The sequence below is a fragment of the Oncorhynchus kisutch genome, linkage group LG13, assembly GCF_002021735.2.
Source record: "Oncorhynchus kisutch isolate 150728-3 linkage group LG13, Okis_V2, whole genome shotgun sequence".
In the NCBI taxonomy this organism is placed as follows: domain Eukaryota; kingdom Metazoa; phylum Chordata; class Actinopteri; order Salmoniformes; family Salmonidae; genus Oncorhynchus; species Oncorhynchus kisutch.
Window position 1 is genome coordinate 67,617,342 of NC_034186.2, and position 16,560 is coordinate 67,633,901.

Consider the following 16,560-nt stretch of genomic DNA (forward strand, 5'->3'; position numbering starts at 1 on the left):
AGGATCTTGGACAGGTGGGGGATTGCACCAAACTATACCGGTACATGATGGAACGTACCGGCAAGCACCTATGGAGGCTCAACCAATTCAGGTCCTTGAGCCTGTTGTCCAGACCCCGCGCCTGCACTCCCTCCCAGACCACTTTCGAGATGCCCACTACAGGCACCGGACTCCCTGCCTTTCTGGCCTCCTCGTACAGGTGCCTGTGATCTAAACCTACTCGGGCAACTTCAACCTCAGGGTGCGCACACAGCCACTTGGCCGCATGACCAAAGTGCCACGGCAGCTGTTCTGCCCGAGGACCCGTGTTAGACCACACCATTACGCTTCTCGCCTGATACGAGAAGAACACCCGCAGGAGGTAACCGGATGGGTGTATCACTGGATGAGCAAGCTCCGTTAACAAGAAAGAAACAAAAATTGTGTCCAGCTTGAGGGGGAAATGTGGTACCCCCCTACCTCCCTCCCCGATGGGACAGATCATGCGCGCCCTGGCGACCCACTCGCACCTGCCACTCCACATGAACTGAAACACAAGCCTCACTAGAGGCCTCCTCAGACAAGCCGGCAATGGGTAGATGTACGCCAAATACAAAAGAGACGGCAACACATCCGCCTTTAGGACCAGGACTTTGCCCATAAAAGACAAATACCTAGCCTTCCACATTGCTAGCTTCCTCTGTTCCACTGCGATACGCATGTTCCAGTTCAGCGTCGCTGAGCCGGAGGTCTCAAAATGGACCCCGAGAATCCTCAGGGCCCCCTCACAGAGAGATAACCCCCCGGGCACATCCGTTCTACCGCGCCATCTACCGAAAAACTTGACGGAAGACTTTGCATGGTTCAGAACCGCTCCCGACGCTCGGGTGAAATCCCCAAAGATGGCAAGGGACCTTGTCAGGCACGAGTCCTTGCACAGCAGCAAGGAAGTGTCGTCGGCGTACTACGTCATTTTAACACGCAGCCCACCACTTCCAGGGATCAACAAGCCTTCCACCCCTGTGTCTGCCCTAATGGCAGCCCCCAGAGGCTCCATGTACAGAACGAAGAGGAGAGCCGAGAGTGGGCACCCCTGCCTGACCCCAGACGAGAGGTCAAAAACGTCACCCAAGTGACTATTTACACTAACTCGGCACCCCGCTCCGACATATAATGTACGAATCCGTCCTATGAACTTCTCCCCAAATCCTAATCGACCTAACACTCTGAATAAAAAGGATCTATTCACGCGATCAAAGGCTTTCGCCTGATCTAGCGCTGCTACCATTAAAGGCAGTCCTCTATCTTCAACCCAAGCGATGGAGTCCCTGATTAACTGTAGGTTCCATCTAATAGAGCGGCCCTCTACCCCGCACGTCTGATCCTCATGAACGACGTAGGGAAGGGCTGTGCGCAACCGGTCTGCTAAAACCTTTGCAAGTAGCTTGTAATCTACGCACAGCATGGTCAATGGCCGCTAGTTGCCGAGGTCTGTTACTTCCCCCTTCTTATATAAAAGTGACAGCACACCAACAGCCATTGATCCCCCCGGGACCCCCGTCTCAAGGATGGCCTTCAAGACTTCGAGGACCACTGGTCCAAGTATACCCCAAAACTTGAGATAAAACTCAGCCGGCAGCCCATCCATCCCAGGCACCTTCCCTTTTCCCATCCTCCTAAGAGCGCTCTCAACCTCTTCTAGTGAAATCTGGGCCTCCATCACTTCTCTAATGTCCTCCGGCAACCGCCTGGACAAGTGTTCTAAAAACACATTTCCCTGCTCTACATCTATTTCCCTTTCCTTAAATAAACCTTGGAAATGATCAGTTGTCACCCTGACCATATCCTCTGGTTCTCTAACTATACTACCATTTTCTTCCCTAATGCCATGCATTACCTTCCTACTCTGTCTGGCCCTAACCGACTTAAAGAACATAGCGGAACAAGTCTCATTGTGTTCTAGAAAGCCACTATGCGCACGCTCCAGGAAAGCTCGAGCCTTCCGCTCCTGCAACTCCCTGAGCTGCGCCTTTAGGGTAGCGGATCTCTCCCAGTCAAACGACCCGCCGAGGTTGCCTGCCTCATACTCGAGTTCAATTAACCTTTGGATACGATCCACCTCCCTCCTCTCCTCCCTTTTTTTCCTCTTGCAATACCCTATTATAAAAGCCCTAATCCTCACCTTAACTAATTCCCACCACTCTAACACCCCCTCGCACATGGACCGGAGGCCTTCAAGCCTCCAAAAGAAATCATAAAACCTGTCAACAAAAGCCTGCTCCTCCAGCACATCCCGATCTAACTTCCAGTACCCCCTACCAAAGAGGCAGACTGGAGACCCCACCTGCAGGAGCACCCCGTCGTGACCCGAAAAGAAAACAGGCAACAGCCGCCCAGACAACTTACCCAAAGACCTGGGTACAAAAATATAGTCGAGCCTCCGCTCAACCCCCCTGGAGTTGCGCCATGTAGGACCGGCCATTTTCGGAGTAGTGTGCAGACCACCATCAACCAGACCATGGCAAGCCATTAGCCTGGTAATGGCGCCTGCACTGCTATCCCCCCCTATTCCTAAATCTGTATTAAAATCCCCCCCTATCACTAATTTCCTATTTGTGACACACAGGGGCGTCAGACAGTCCACCATCTCCCTCCTGTCTGCCACCACCTGTGGCCCATACACCACCACTAATCTAAATTTACAATCCCTTATCGTGACATCCACCCCTATAACCCTCCCCTGCATTACCACAAAAGAATCCTCCACTTTTACCTCCCTGTGCCCACACAAAATCCCTACCCCCGATGAGTGCACCCCCCCAATACCCCAAACCGACTCCCCCTTGTCCCACTCCCTCTTAAACCTACTAACATCCCCTCCATCCCTCAGGTGAACCTCCTGTAAAAAACAAAAATCAAACCCCACACCCTCCAAATAACTAAAAACCGCCCTCCTCTTAACAAAATCCCTTAAACCCCTTACATTTAAAGTAACAAAAGTAAAATTAGACCCCATGAAAGAATCAAATAAAATCATGTAATACACTCAAATTCTAAACCCAGACAGAAAAAAACAAAACCAGGAGACTCACCCGATGCTCCCCTGCTCCATATCTACCGGTGAAAACACCATCCGTACTCCCGACATCCCCCCCACTTCCTCCATCTCACCAACCCAGGATGCAGGAATAGTGTTTGGCTCCGGGGTGCCCTGCACCCTGGGTCTACCCCCACAATCCTCCCCCTCCCCAGTGCTGCAGCTGGATTGGAAAAAAATCGGGGAGGCTGAGTCCCCAAACAAAAAACTCCCCACCTCCTCCTGTACCCAGTCCTGAGTCTTGTTAGGTGTGTCCCCACCCAACAGAAGTTGAGGGCCTGGGGAAACCAGCAGCAACCCAGAGGTTTCTCCCACCCCCATCACTCTCTTGGCCATCCCCTCCCTCTCACTGTCGGCCAATCGCACCCTCCTCTTCATTCTCTTCTTTGGTGATGGCGGTAGTGGAGAGATACCACCCTCCCCCACCACCAGCTCCTCCACCATACCCCTCATCTCTTCCACCAGGGCACTTTCCCCCCAGTCCACTTGCTCTTCCACCGTCTCCTTCTCCAACACTCCTCCCTCGCTTTCTTCTCTCTCATGCTCCTCCACTCGGTTGCCTTCTTCCGCCGCTTTTCCTGGTTCTCCTACTCCCGTGCCTTCCGTTTCCTTCTCTCTTCCATCCGCCGCTTCTTGCTCCTCCTCCTTCCTTGCGGCCTTCCCCTCTGGACCTGTACTCTGGTCATGAGGCTTGCTTCCTTCCCCCCCTCTTCTTCCCCCATCCCCCGCTCCTGCTCCCCCCCCAGCCGCAGACGCATATGACCTCTGACGAGCCGGGCACCCCCGCCACAGGTGTGCTGACGAGCCACACCCGTGGCACGCCTTAGGCTTGTCACAACCCTTCGCCTCGTGTTCCTCAGATCCACAAAATCTGCATTTTCTTGTGCTGCACGAGGCGAATATGTGGCCGTAGGCCATACAGCGCCTGCAAAATGGGGGCTGACGTGTATAAAACAACGTCCCCCTGTCAGCCCCTAGGGAGAACATAGCAGGAGGATGGAGGTAGCCACCATGTCCCTTTGGGTCCTCTCTGAGGAGGGCCTGGAAGCCTCTCCTCCCATTCCAAAACCCAAGGGAGTCTTTGAGGTGCCTTGCTGAGGAGACGTTATCCATGTATCTCCCCAGAAAGGCCCTCACCTCTTCATCCTTAACGTATGGGTTGTAAATGTTGACAGTTACAACCCTAAAGTTATTCTTCGCCAGGCTTGTTATTTCATAGTGGCTCATCGGCCTCTCGCCTCCCACTGCTCTTGCCCTTCTCAGGATATCATCGTGTTTCTCCTCTGTATATAGTGCCACATCGTATGCTCCCTCCAACGAGTTGCCTTGGAAACAAAACACGTCCTTCACCGTCAGCTTTAGAATCCCCATCAATATTATCCTTCCAAAAGTTTCCCGTCCTAAAGGCTCCAACTCCTTTTCCTTCCAAGCAAAACGAATCGTGTTGGCCAGCCCAATCCCAGGGACCAACCGTGTTGATGTATTTAGCACCATCTCCGCAAGGAGAATGGCGCTCGTTCTCTTCTCTTCCAAAACAATGAAAAAAGAAAATCCAAAGTGACTGAGCCTATTCTGGTGCAAACAAAACACAGAGACAGGAACAATCACCCACGAAACACTCAAAGAATATGGCTGCCTAAATATGGTTCCCAATCAGAGACAACGAGAATCACCTGCCTCTGATTGAGAACCGCCTCAGGCAACCATAGACTTTGCTAGAACACCCCACTAAGCCACAATCCCAAAACCTATGAAAAAACCCCATACATAAACACAACACAAAATAAACCCATGTCACACCCTGGCCTGGCCAAATAAATAAAGAAAACACAAAATGCTAAGACCAGGGCGTGACAGTCTCCTTGTGGAATGCAATGTAATCGACCATGATCGGTGTCCAAAAATGCAGATTACCGATTGTTATGAAAACTTGAAATCGGCCCTAATTAATCGGCCATTCCGATTAATCGGTCGACCTCTAGTTGTATCAGAGTTAGAACTATATCTAAGTAGTATAGCACATAACAGTACTACAGTACAATTCATAACAGTAACATTTACCACAGTGCTGTGTGGTTGTACTTCTGATCCATACTAATGTTGCTGTGTGGTTGAACTCCTGATCCAGACTAAAGTTGCTGTGTGGTTGTACTCCTGATTCATACTAATGTTGCTATGTGGTTGTACTTCTACCAGGTCCAGCCTGTGGTGGTCTGATGGTGGGTGTCAGTCCTTCGCCGCCTTAATGTTGGCTAAATGTTGATGTGTGGTTGTTCTTTAAGTCCAGACTGTGGTGGTCTGAGTGTGAGCAGCGAGCTGGTGGCAGTGGTTCAGTCCTTCGCTGCCTTCCTCCAGCAGCAACATCAGATGAAGATGAGAGGTCACCAGGATACCAGTCACACTGTCTCCTGGGAAACCAAAGGTCAACAGGAAGCCAGCCAGACTCAGGAGACTGAGCGTCCATCAGAGAGGAAAGTAAGTCAACATACTGGAGTAGTGTTTCAGTCTGTGATGCAACAAGTTTGTTCATCAGTGTGCTGCAATTTCTTTTCAGATAAGTATGACGTTTTTCTCCATTCGCCTGGTCATATGATAGGGGTGTGACTTTTACTTTGTTGAGTTGTCCAACCCAGCTGATTGCTCCTTGCTCTATCATAAGTCTGATTGACTGATTTTAGTTTGGATCTTATGTCGTCTCAGGGATGAAAATTAGTCACCTTTCGGCAGAATTTGCCCTTTTGTCCTTAATAAGTGACCTACATGATGTAGATCCGATGAACGATAACAAAGAGGTAAACTTTAGGTGAGAAGCCTGACCACGGAGACGGGGGTGAGAAAGTGATGAAGCTACTTCATGAGCTGTAACCGGAAAACGACTGATATTTTGAAAGTTTGAGGTGAGGGAGAAAGTGTGGTGGTATTAGCATTGTTAAGTATCTTGTTAGCTGGATCGAATTCTCCGTTAGCTAGAGAGAAAAATGTTGAGCAACATTACCCAACTTCTCTGATCAAATAATTGATTTTATGGTGTTATAACGCTTTAGTTTGCTTACTGGACCCTGGCAATCTGTGTGAAATGTTAACTAGCTAACGAACTAACTACTATCTGTTAACTAATGTTTTCCCTCTACAGTATGTGGTAAATTTTTAGAATGAGAGAATTAGTTGAAAATGAGGCGTTGCTTGTTAAACAAGTGGATTCAGGGATCTAGTGTAGCTGGAGCTGGGCCTGGCTTAAACTGGATGCCACTATAGAGGTGAAAGAAACACAACACACTTTCCCTCTATCTCACTTTTACTGGCACATTGTAGAACAGATGTCCACAGGCAGAACGTGTACAATGTAATAATGTGCAGTGTAGCCCAAAGATATTGTTTTTAATTGTGTTTAACTTGACAGTAACGCGTGTGTGTGTGAGGGGGAATATTTTTGCACACATGTAGCCTTGTGCACTTGATCGATGTCTGTAGTGGCCACTATAATAGAGCAAAAATAGAATGGCTGTTTGTTTCATTCTATTTCTACTTTAAGATGTTTTTTCCCCAAGTGCAATATTTATGTGTGTGGTCACAAGCATTCTATTTTTTATAAAGGCTATCAAGGTTAACTGCAATATTAGCGTATTGTTTCTTTCTCAACTTAAGTGTCATTTGCAGTAAAGTCTAGGCAACAAATAACATTATTATGGCCTTCAATACACGTTGAAGTACTAGCATCTATCCATTATAAAGACTCTAACCATGTGTTACCCCTCTGTCTGTCCGAGTGTGCCCAGGGAGGAGGGCAGGTCTGGGGAGGTGGAGGAGAGCCCCCTAGTGTCCAGGCTGAGACTGCAGCTAGCCCAGAGGGGGAGAGAGCTCCACACCAGAGAGGAAGAGCTACTGCTGCAGCACGACATGGAGGTCAGCTCACTGAGACAGGAGAACTACCTCCTGCAGAGCAAGGTAGAGGGACACACACACACACACACTATTACATTCACATGGACAGTCATGTCTCGAAAAAGTATAGATCCATATGTTTGACCACCTGTGACTTCCTACATCCTTCTATTGTAACAGAAAAGAACATGTTCTCCATGACTGTCGGAACAGTTTAAAACCCCTACGTCAGCACTCCTGTTGCTATGGCACTGCTCATTTTACTTAGCTGCTTTGTCTGGCTTTTGTAATACTGTTATTCAAGCTATTGAAAAAAGCAGTTGTGAAGGACCCAGCTGACACAGGAGCAAAATAAAACATTCAATTAAACAATAGCATGTTATCTAAGATATCTCTGCCATCCACTGAAGGCCAGTTAAATTAGCTCAAACTGCATTTTGTGAACGCAAAACTGTAGTAGATGCATACATCACTCATGTGTTATTTGTGATGTGTACTTGTGAGTCTTGTCCCTTGTGTTTCAGCTGCACAGTACAGAGGAGGCCAACAGCAGGAAGAAGGGCCGGTTGGGTCGCGGTCTGGACGGGCCCTTGGACCCCCTCACCGGAGGGCAAACCCAGACTGATAGAGAAAGAGGTGAAGGAACAGGAGACCATCGTCCAGGGATACCAGCAGGTGTGTACACATGTCTGTTTGTCTCTGTCTACTCTGTGATTGTTTGGCCGTCTCTCTTGGTCTTTTCTCTTCCAGTCTGTGTTTTAAGGAAACAAGACTTAATTGTACAGCATTTGTTCAGCACCAGGCTGGCGGTGACTCATTGGCTTTGAATCTATCCCAATTACCCAGAGTCTCTGCGACTGCGGAGGTTATATATACAGGCCACTTTTCAGGGTAATGGAATTCCTCTGTTCACTGACTTAATTCCAGGGGGGGGGGGGGTTGTAGCAGGCAGCACAGTTAGCCCTTTTTCCTCCAGATTGTGAGCAGCTTAGCAACACTGTCAGAACCTTTCATAATTACAGAGCCTACAGCAGAGCTCCTAGAATCAGTGGCTACAGTAAACACACCACCAAGGTGGAACTGTAGCAGTTCTTAATTAGGAATGCTGAATACATTCCCTCATCTCACAGCTTCTAGTCATATTCCTTTCAAGTTTGATTTTATGTAGGTTAAATGCGTAGAACAGGTATTTCTGATCAAACTAATTTACCCAGATGGGCCTATAGTTGAGACAATGTGATTCTCTCTCTCTCCTTGCGGTGTGTGTGGGTAACAGGAGAATGAGAAGTTGTACCTGCAGATGAAGGCTCTTCAGGCTCAGAGTAAACTCAATGAAGAGGCCATGTTCACAGAGAACCAAAGGCTGCTAAACGAACTGGCCCTTACCAAGTGAGTTGACACATACATATGCACAGACACGTACCTATCCACATCATTGAATGTTAACACTGACGCTTATTTATGCCCACGGAGCAGATGAGCAACTCGCCGAGGACTGTGGGTAATGTAGGCTGTATGGCCCATATTCAGCGCATCACACAGCTGCTGGGCCAGATGCAGGCAGCACAGGTGAGTGTTCAGTCACGTCACACAACCACCTCTAAAAGGAAGGCCTAGATGTTGCTTTGGAGATGAAACAATCAACTCATCTTAAAAGGGAAGGACCAGTCTCACCTTCGACAGTGTGCGTGTGTGCGTGCGTGCAAAGGACTGAAGAGAGACTGATGGAGGAAACCCACAGGCTGTGGAGGTGGACCTTCAAATGATGAGGAAAGAGAGAGACCTGGACAAAGCGCAGGTCGTCTACACCTCAGGTTAGTGTGTGAGAGACATGGAGGCTTGACTGTGGAATCAAACCTCTTGTTTCTACTCCCAAAGGACAATGTTCCCTGGTTCAAATCCAGTGACTTTTACAGACGTGTGTTTTAAACCTCCGTTAAAACATTCTATTGTTGTGGTTGACAGTCAAGTGGAACTCAGACATGCTGTCTGTATTGTCCTTGTCTCTGCCAGGGGATAAGAGCTTTGAGCTGCAGGTGGCAGAGGACCGGCATAAGGAGGTGGTGTGTGTTCTGAAGAGGCTCCAGTGGTATGCTGAGAACCAGGAGCTGCTGGACAGAGACTCTGCCAGACTGAGGGCTGCCACCGCAGACACACACAAACGCACAGAGCAGGTAGGACCCCAAAGCACAGAGCAGGTAGGACCCAAACGCACAGAGCAGGTAGGACCCAAACACACAGAGCAGGTAGGACCCAAACGCACAGAGCAGGTAGGACCCAAACGCACAGAGCAGTTAGGACCCCAAAGCACAGAGCAGGTAGGACCCAAATGCACAGAGCAGGTAGGACCCAAACGCACAGAGCAGGTAGGACCCAAACGCACAGAGCAGGTAGGACCAACTCAACCTTATTTGAGAGTGTGTATTGTATTACTGTCATTTCCTGTAGGTCAGTATTTTGAATGAAATGTTTGTTCCTCCAATCAGGTGGAAAAGCTGAAGATGGAGGTGGGGAAGAGAGCCAATCAGAGTAAGACTAAAGAGCGAGCTGGAGACGCTAAGAGGATACAGGACCTAGAACGACAGGTGAGTCAGTTGAGAAATATTTCCTGTGTGTGTGTGTATGTGTGTGCGTGCATGTATCCCTGAATAGCGGCACATCCAGAGGCTGGAGGCGGAGCTAGAGAGCCATGACGACGAGGTCAAACGCAGCCTCCGAGCCATGGAACAGCAGTACCAGCGGATTAAGGTCTGTCCATACTCTCAGCTGAGTGGCACTGTTATGTACTCATACAGCTCTGTGTTACCATTCCCTGTCACTAGCCCTCAGTCCTGTACCAATTAGCACTCTACACATACTTACAGCGACTTACTCCGACATACATGGCCTTGCTGTTAACACAACCGCTTCAAACTGCCACTTAGCTGAAGATGTTCATCCTCAACACAAAACACTCTGAATGTCCTCTCTCACACAAAGGAAAGATAAGAACAGTGATGTGTCCTCGCTGTTCCCCCAGTTCTCTTCATGTCTTTTCAGAGAGGGGTCAGAGGGCAAGTTCCAACAGCCTTGTACAACACTTGAATTGACAGTTCTGTCCGACGCTCACGGTGGAGACCTTGGGGATATCAGTGATTCATCCTCTGTAAAATATTTGTCCTTTCCAAATATGTGATGCAGGCTGTAGGAGAGGGTGGTACTGCAGGCTGTAGGAGAGGGTGGTACTGAAGGCTGTAGGAGAAGGTGGTACTGCAGGCTGTAGCCGCACAGGCTGAATGCTTTATTTAGTGCCACAATAACAATAACACCTTCCAGTATAGAGGTGCCTGACTCATTGGTAGAACATTGTTCAGTTTCCTCCATACAGACATACTGGAATATTCCTACCTAGTTTATTGTTGAGCTTATAATATGAAGAAATAAAAAGTTATCAACATTTTAAGCTAAATGGTCTGATATGTTTCATCAGCCTCATTGCTTTTTAAATTGTATGTGCAGCTGTTGTATTTATTTTGGATCTATTGTCCCAGAATCTGTTTTGAGGACATTTTCTTTCATCCCAGGAACGAAGAGACGCCCTTATTTTCGAGACCTGAAGGGAATTATTTTATAAATACATAAAAAATAATTTGGTTGTAATTGTAATTTTGCAATATTTTATAGACTACCAAGAGTGGCCAACTGTCCTCCAAATCACTTACACATGGTTAGCAGATGCCATTGGTCACATACACATGGTTAGCAGATGCCATTGGTCACATACACATGGTTAGCAGATGCCATTGGTCACATACACATGGTTAGCAGATGCCATTGGTCACATACACATGGTTAGCAGATGCCATTGGTCACATACACATGGTTAGCAGATGCCATTGGTCACATACACATGGTTAGCAGATGCCATTGGTCACATACACATGGTTAGCAGATGCCATTGGTCACATACGCATGGTTAGCAGATGCCATTGGTCACATACACATGGTTAGCAGATGCCATTGGTCACATACACATGGTTAGCAGATGCCATTGGTCACATACACATGGTTAGCAGATGCCATTGGTCACATACACATGGTTAGCAGATGCCATTGCCAGTATAGCAACAAAAAGAAAAAAATATTTAACTAGGCAAGTCAGAACAAATTCTTATTTTTAATGACGGCCTAGGAACAGTGGGTGAACTGGTCTAGGAACAGTGGGTGAACTGGTCTAGGAACAGTGGGTGAACTGGTCTAGGAACAGTGGGTGAACTGGTCTAGGAACAGTGGGTGAACTGGTCTAGGAACAGTGGGTGAACTGGTCTAGGAACAGTGGGTTAACTGGTCTAGGAACAGTGGGTTAACTGGTCTAGGAACAGTGGGTTAACTGGTCTATGAGCAGTGGGTTAACTGGTCTAGGAACAGTGGGTTCCTCCAGTGGGTTCCTTGTTCCGGGGCAGAACGACAGATTTTGACTTTGCCAGCTCGGGGATTCGATCTTTCAATCTTTCGGTTACTAGTCCAACACTCTAACCCCCAGGCTACCTGCTGAAATGCTTGTGCTTTTCAGGCAGTGGCTCGGGTGGTTGTGGTCCTTGATGATCTTTTTGGCCTCCCTGTGACATCGGGTACTGTAGGTGTCCTGGACGCATCACTGGGGGCCTTAAAGGGGCAGTGTTGTATTTTGAGACGGGCTTGAACATGCAAAGAAGCCAGTTTTATAAATAGGAGTGTGTTATCAATATGAGTGTTTTATCAATAGGAGTGTTTTATCAATATGAGTGTTTTATCAATAGGAGTGTTTTATCAATAGGAGTGTTTTATCAATAGGAGTGTTTTATCAATAGGAGTTTTGTATCAATAGGAGTGTTTAATCAATAGGAGTGTTTTATCAATAGGAGTGTTTTATCAATAGGAGTTTTGTATCAATAGGAGTGTTTAATCAATAGGAGTGTTGTATCAATAGGAGTGTTGTATCAATAGGAGTGTTTTATCAATAGGAGTTTTGTATCAATAGGAGTGTTTAATCAATAGGAGTGTTGTATCAATAGGAGTGTTTTATCAATAGGGGTGTTTTATCAATAGGAGTGTTTTATCAATAGGAGTTTTGTATCAATAGGAGTGTTTTATCAATAGGAGTGTTTTATCAATAGGAGTGTTTTATCAATAGTTTTGTATCAATAGGAGTGTTTTATCAATAGGAGTTTTGTATCAATAGGAGTTTTGTATCAATAGGAGTGTTGTATCAATAGGAGTGTTGTATCAATAGGAGTGTTTTATTAATAGGATTATTTAATCAATAGGATTATTTAATCAATAGGAGTGTTTAATCAATAGGAGTGTTTAATCAATAGGAGTGTTTTATCAATAGGAGTGGGGGAAAAGGTGCTCATGTGTTGATAAGCACACTAAAGACGGCATTAACGATAAACAATCAAATGAAGAAGGCACTTCTAAAAGGGTCCTACTAATCACCCCAAAACAACCCAAACGTGCCTAAAACATCTCAAAAGCAGTGCACATTAAAGGGACTAGGTTGCCATTCAGAACACAGACAGCGTCCCTGGTCATCTTTTGTTGGCAGCACCTTGTACCAACATCTGTACGCATCAACAGACAGGACACACTGATCTACATACTAATCACAGGTAATCTCATTGAAGGAGGATAATTGTTTCCGTGGGTCGCCAAATTAGCATTACACAAGCTGAATTAAAAGGCTTTGAAAATAAAAAGCTTGGTATCTGCTCAGTGCTCTGTTGACATTTTAGAGATGCTTGTTTTTGTGAGAAATCTTCTGAGAAGAACAGGATTTTCAAATGAATATGAAAAGCCTATACTAAAATATGAAAATACTACATGTCATGTCTCAATCTATATCCATCTTACCTCCTATGTTCTTTTTATGTCCTGTGGATTTGAGAAAAAGATGACGAGTTCAACGGGAAAGTGAGTGTGTTACTGTTTGTAGTGAATCCAGTTGTATCGGGCTGTATTGTGTTAAATGAGGAAGGGCAGCAGAGGTTTAGTAGCAGCTTGACCTGGCTGTTTCATGACATCACCATATGAAATCTAATCAGCGTCACTAAAATACACAGTCGACCAAGCCATTATCGACCCCCAAAACGTGAACCTGAGCTGATCATTTGGGTGGTTTTGTGTAGTTTTGGCTGCCAGTTTGTGGTGGTTTTGTGCTCTTTTGGCTGCCAGTGTGTGGTGGTTTTGTGTACTTTTGTGTTGTTTTGGGTACCTGTTTGGGGTAATTAGTAGCACCCTTCTGAAACCCTGTTTTACACCATATCCTGATGAATTTGTAAGAACTTTTCTTTCATTTTGATCTCTGCGGAAATGAAAAATGTGGCACTGACTCGCCCATGAATTGATGTTTCAGCATTGTCTCAATGAAGAGTTCAGCGTTTGGCTAGCCACGTGCGACATGCACACACACTTACAAGTCTGATAGAGTTGGCGGCAGGCGGACGAGCAATATCCACCGTCACGGATGAAGCCTGAACTGGAATGTGAAGCTAGCTGAAGCTGGCTAGCTTTAGAAAATCCTGAGTAAATCTAGCTAACATAGTAGTTACCCCTCTGGCGCGCTGGGTTAGAGGATGCTAGATGATTCCTGGTGGTGTATCTACCTGTACCTGCAGGGTACAGCAGCATTCAGCAGAGCAGGTGTCCTCTCTCAGGGCTGACCATCAGAAGGAGCTGGAGAGCCTGCTTACCGGTCACGCCCTCGCCCACTCCTACTCTAAAGTGGCTGAACTGACCAGTCAGGTGACCACGCAGGAGGTAAAGGCTCACAATGGACAAATCACATGTGAACTGAAAGTTATTGGTGGTGGTGTTCCAGGTATAACGTATTAACAGGATAAACAGGTTTGTGTGTTTTTATGAACCTTCAGATCATGGTGCAGCATTTGCGTGACCAGGTGAAGGAATTGCAGGGGACCAAGGATGCTCTGGCTCTGTCCAAGCTGAGGGAGGACACCCTACAGAACTAGGTACTTGTGATTCCGATAACATTTATTGTCCTGTCACACATTCACAACTTCATCAACACACTAGTACTTGAAGTGTCATTGCAAGGAAACATTTGTATTTATTATGGATCCCCATTAGATTCTGCCAAAGCAGCAGCTACTCTTCCTGGTGTTCAGTAAAATTAAGGCATTTAATACAATTTTCAAACATTACAATATATTCACAGATTTCACCACACACTGTGTGCCCTCGGGCCCCTACTCCACCACTACCACTTATCTACAGTACTAAATCCATGTGTATGTTATCGTGTGTGTATGCATGTCTGCCAATGTTTGTGTTGCTTTACAGTCCCCCGCTGTTCCATAAGGTGTTTTTATTTATCTGTTTTTAAATCTAATTTTACTGCTTGCGTCAGTTACTTGATGTGGAATAGAGTTCCATGTAGTCATGGCTCTATGTAGTACTGTGTGCCTCCCATAGTCTGTTCTGGACTTGGACTGTGAAGAGACCTCTTGTGGCATGTCTTGTGGGGTATGCATGGGTGTCTGAACTGTGTGCCAGTAGTTTAGACAGACAGCTCAGTGCATTCAACATGTCAATACCTCTCATAAATACAAGTAGTGATGAAGTCAATCTCTCCTCCACTTTGAGTCAGGAGAGATTGACATGCATATTATTAATACCAGCTCTCTGTGTACATCCAAGGTCCAGCCATGCTGCCCTGTTCTGAGCCAATTGCAATTTTCCTAAGTCCTTTTTGGTGACACCTGACCACACGACTGAACAGTAGTCAAGGTGTGGCAAAACTAGGGCCTGTAGGACCTGCCTTGTTGATAGTGTTGTTAAGAAGGCAAAGCATCGCTTTATTATCCAGACCAGACTGTATTTCCTGGGGAAAGCTCAACATTAATGCTTGCTTCATCTCTTTAACGCTCTGTTTAGCTGACAAGACTGTTGGAGGAGCTGAAGCAGGCCAAGGAGTGCCAGAGCTCAGACACTTCACTAGCCTGGAGAGAAAGATCCACAGCATGGAGCTACGACACACTCAGAGGGAGAAAGAGCTCCAGCAGGTGAACACACACACACAGAGAGAGGAAGAAAGAGCTGCTGCAGGTAAATACACACACACACACTGAATAACACATGCCCACGGTGCCATCCTGCAGGTGATAGGTCAGACTCAGCTGGTGGTGGAGGCTGAGCAGCAGTCTGAGGTGGAGCGTTGGAAGAGGCTGGCTCAGGGGAAGACCCTGGAGGTCTTCCGTCTGGAACTGGACTCTATCCTGGACGTCTTGAGAGAACTTCAGAGACACGGAGTGGTCATCCCTGCTCCGGACCAGGCTTCTGCTGTACCCTTCAGCTGGAGGACCTGAAACATGGGACATGTTGGCAAAAGCCAGCCTAATGATGAGCTTCCACTATTTCAGTTAAGTGTTTTTTATTCAATGCAGGGGAGAAGATGAGGAGAGGGCAAATTTGAAAGCAATTCACACAACCTTTAGGAGAACCAATCATTGTGCTGAACAATCAGGTCATTTATTATTGTAGATTTGTATTTTTATACTTGATCATTGGAATTAGTTATTTAATGCTTGTTAGAAAAATAAAGGACCTTTTGTATATTTTTTTTCCTGTGTGTTTTGAATTTGTAACGTGTGTTCAGTAAAGCACACAGATGAAACAACCCAGCCCAGGTGTCTCCGGTGAACCCAGCCCAGGTGTCTCTGGTGAACCCAGCCCAGGTGTCTCCGGTGAACCCAGCCCAGGTGTCTCCGGTGAACCCAGCCCAGGTGTCTCCGGTGAACCCAGCCCAGGTGTCTCCGGTGAACCCAGCCCAGCTGTCTCCGGTGAACCCAGCCCAGGTGTCTCCGGTGAACCCAGCCCAGGTGTCTCCGGTGAACCCAGCCCAGGTGTCTCCGGTGAACCCAGCCCAGCTGTCTCCGGTGAACCCAGCCCAGGTGTCTCCGGTGAACCCAGCCCAGGTGTCTCTGGTGAACCCAGCCCAGGTGTCTCCGGTGAACCCAGCCCAGGTGTCTCCGGTGAACCCAGCCCAGGTGTCTCCGGTGAACCCAGCCCAGGTGTCTCTGGTGAACCCAGCCCAGCTGTCTCCGGTGAACCCAGCCCAGGTGTCTCCGGTGAACCCAGCCCAGCTGTCTCTGGTGAACCCAGCCCAGGTGTCTCTGGTGAACCCAGCCCAGGTGTCTCTGGTGAACCCAGCCCAGGTGTCTCCGGTGAACCCAGCCCAGGTGTCTCTGGTGAACCCAGCCCAGGTGTCTCTGGTGAACCCAACCCAGCTGTCTCCAGTGAACCCAACCCAGGTGTCTCCGGTGAACCCAACCCAGGTGTCTCTGGTGAACCCAGCCCAGGTGTCTCCGGTGAACCCAACCCAGCTGTCTCAATAATAATATTAGGTTTATTCTTCCCTGGTCTAATCCTTAGAATTAGATTGTAAAGGAAACTACATCAAATACAGCAGGGATTTTAAAGTTCTACTCAAGTCTCCTTTTCAACTCATTTACATAACAAAAGGCACATCTCAATAGGTGGACCAGGTAAGTCATTACATAGCACAAATGGGGGATTTGGCCTTTCCTCTTTTGTTCTCTATTGCTACTCAATTTTTTTCTCAA

The 16,560-nt window shown here is 47.1% G+C and overlaps 1 protein-coding gene and 1 long non-coding RNA gene across 2 annotated transcripts; both read left to right on the top strand.

Annotated features, from left to right (window-relative positions):
* Nucleotides 1–6,849: 6,849 nt before the first annotated feature.
* LOC116376709 (uncharacterized) lies at nt 6,850–8,544 on the top strand. The gene is made up of 4 exons (XR_004212137.1): nt 6,850–7,021; nt 7,483–7,633; nt 8,235–8,347; nt 8,435–8,544. It is a non-coding gene; the product is annotated as an uncharacterized LOC116376709 (long non-coding RNA).
* A 179-nt stretch (nt 8,545–8,723) lies between these two features.
* LOC116376721 (centrosomal protein of 162 kDa-like) lies at nt 8,724–10,064 on the top strand. The gene is made up of 3 exons (XM_031838098.1): nt 8,724–8,772; nt 8,972–9,132; nt 9,445–10,064. Exons 1-3 carry the CDS (start codon nt 8,724–8,726, stop codon nt 9,604–9,606), a joined length of 372 nt encoding a protein of 123 aa, XP_031693958.1. The 3' UTR covers nt 9,607–10,064.
* The last annotated feature ends 6,496 nt before the right edge of the window (nt 10,065–16,560 follow it).

What these genes read in the sequence shown, in the direction of transcription:
- LOC116376721 (XM_031838098.1), top strand. Translation starts at nt 8,724, where the DNA reads ATGAGGAAAGAGAGAGACCTGGACAAAGCGCAGGTCGTCTACACCTCA. An exon ending in GCAGGTCGTCTACACCTCAG is followed by an intron (nt 8,773 to 8,971) that starts GTTAGTGTGTGA and finishes TGTCTCTGCCAG; the next exon opens with GGGATAAGAGCTTTGAGCTG. An exon ending in CACACAAACGCACAGAGCAG is followed by an intron (nt 9,133 to 9,444) that starts GTAGGACCCCAA and finishes TCCTCCAATCAG; the next exon opens with GTGGAAAAGCTGAAGATGGA.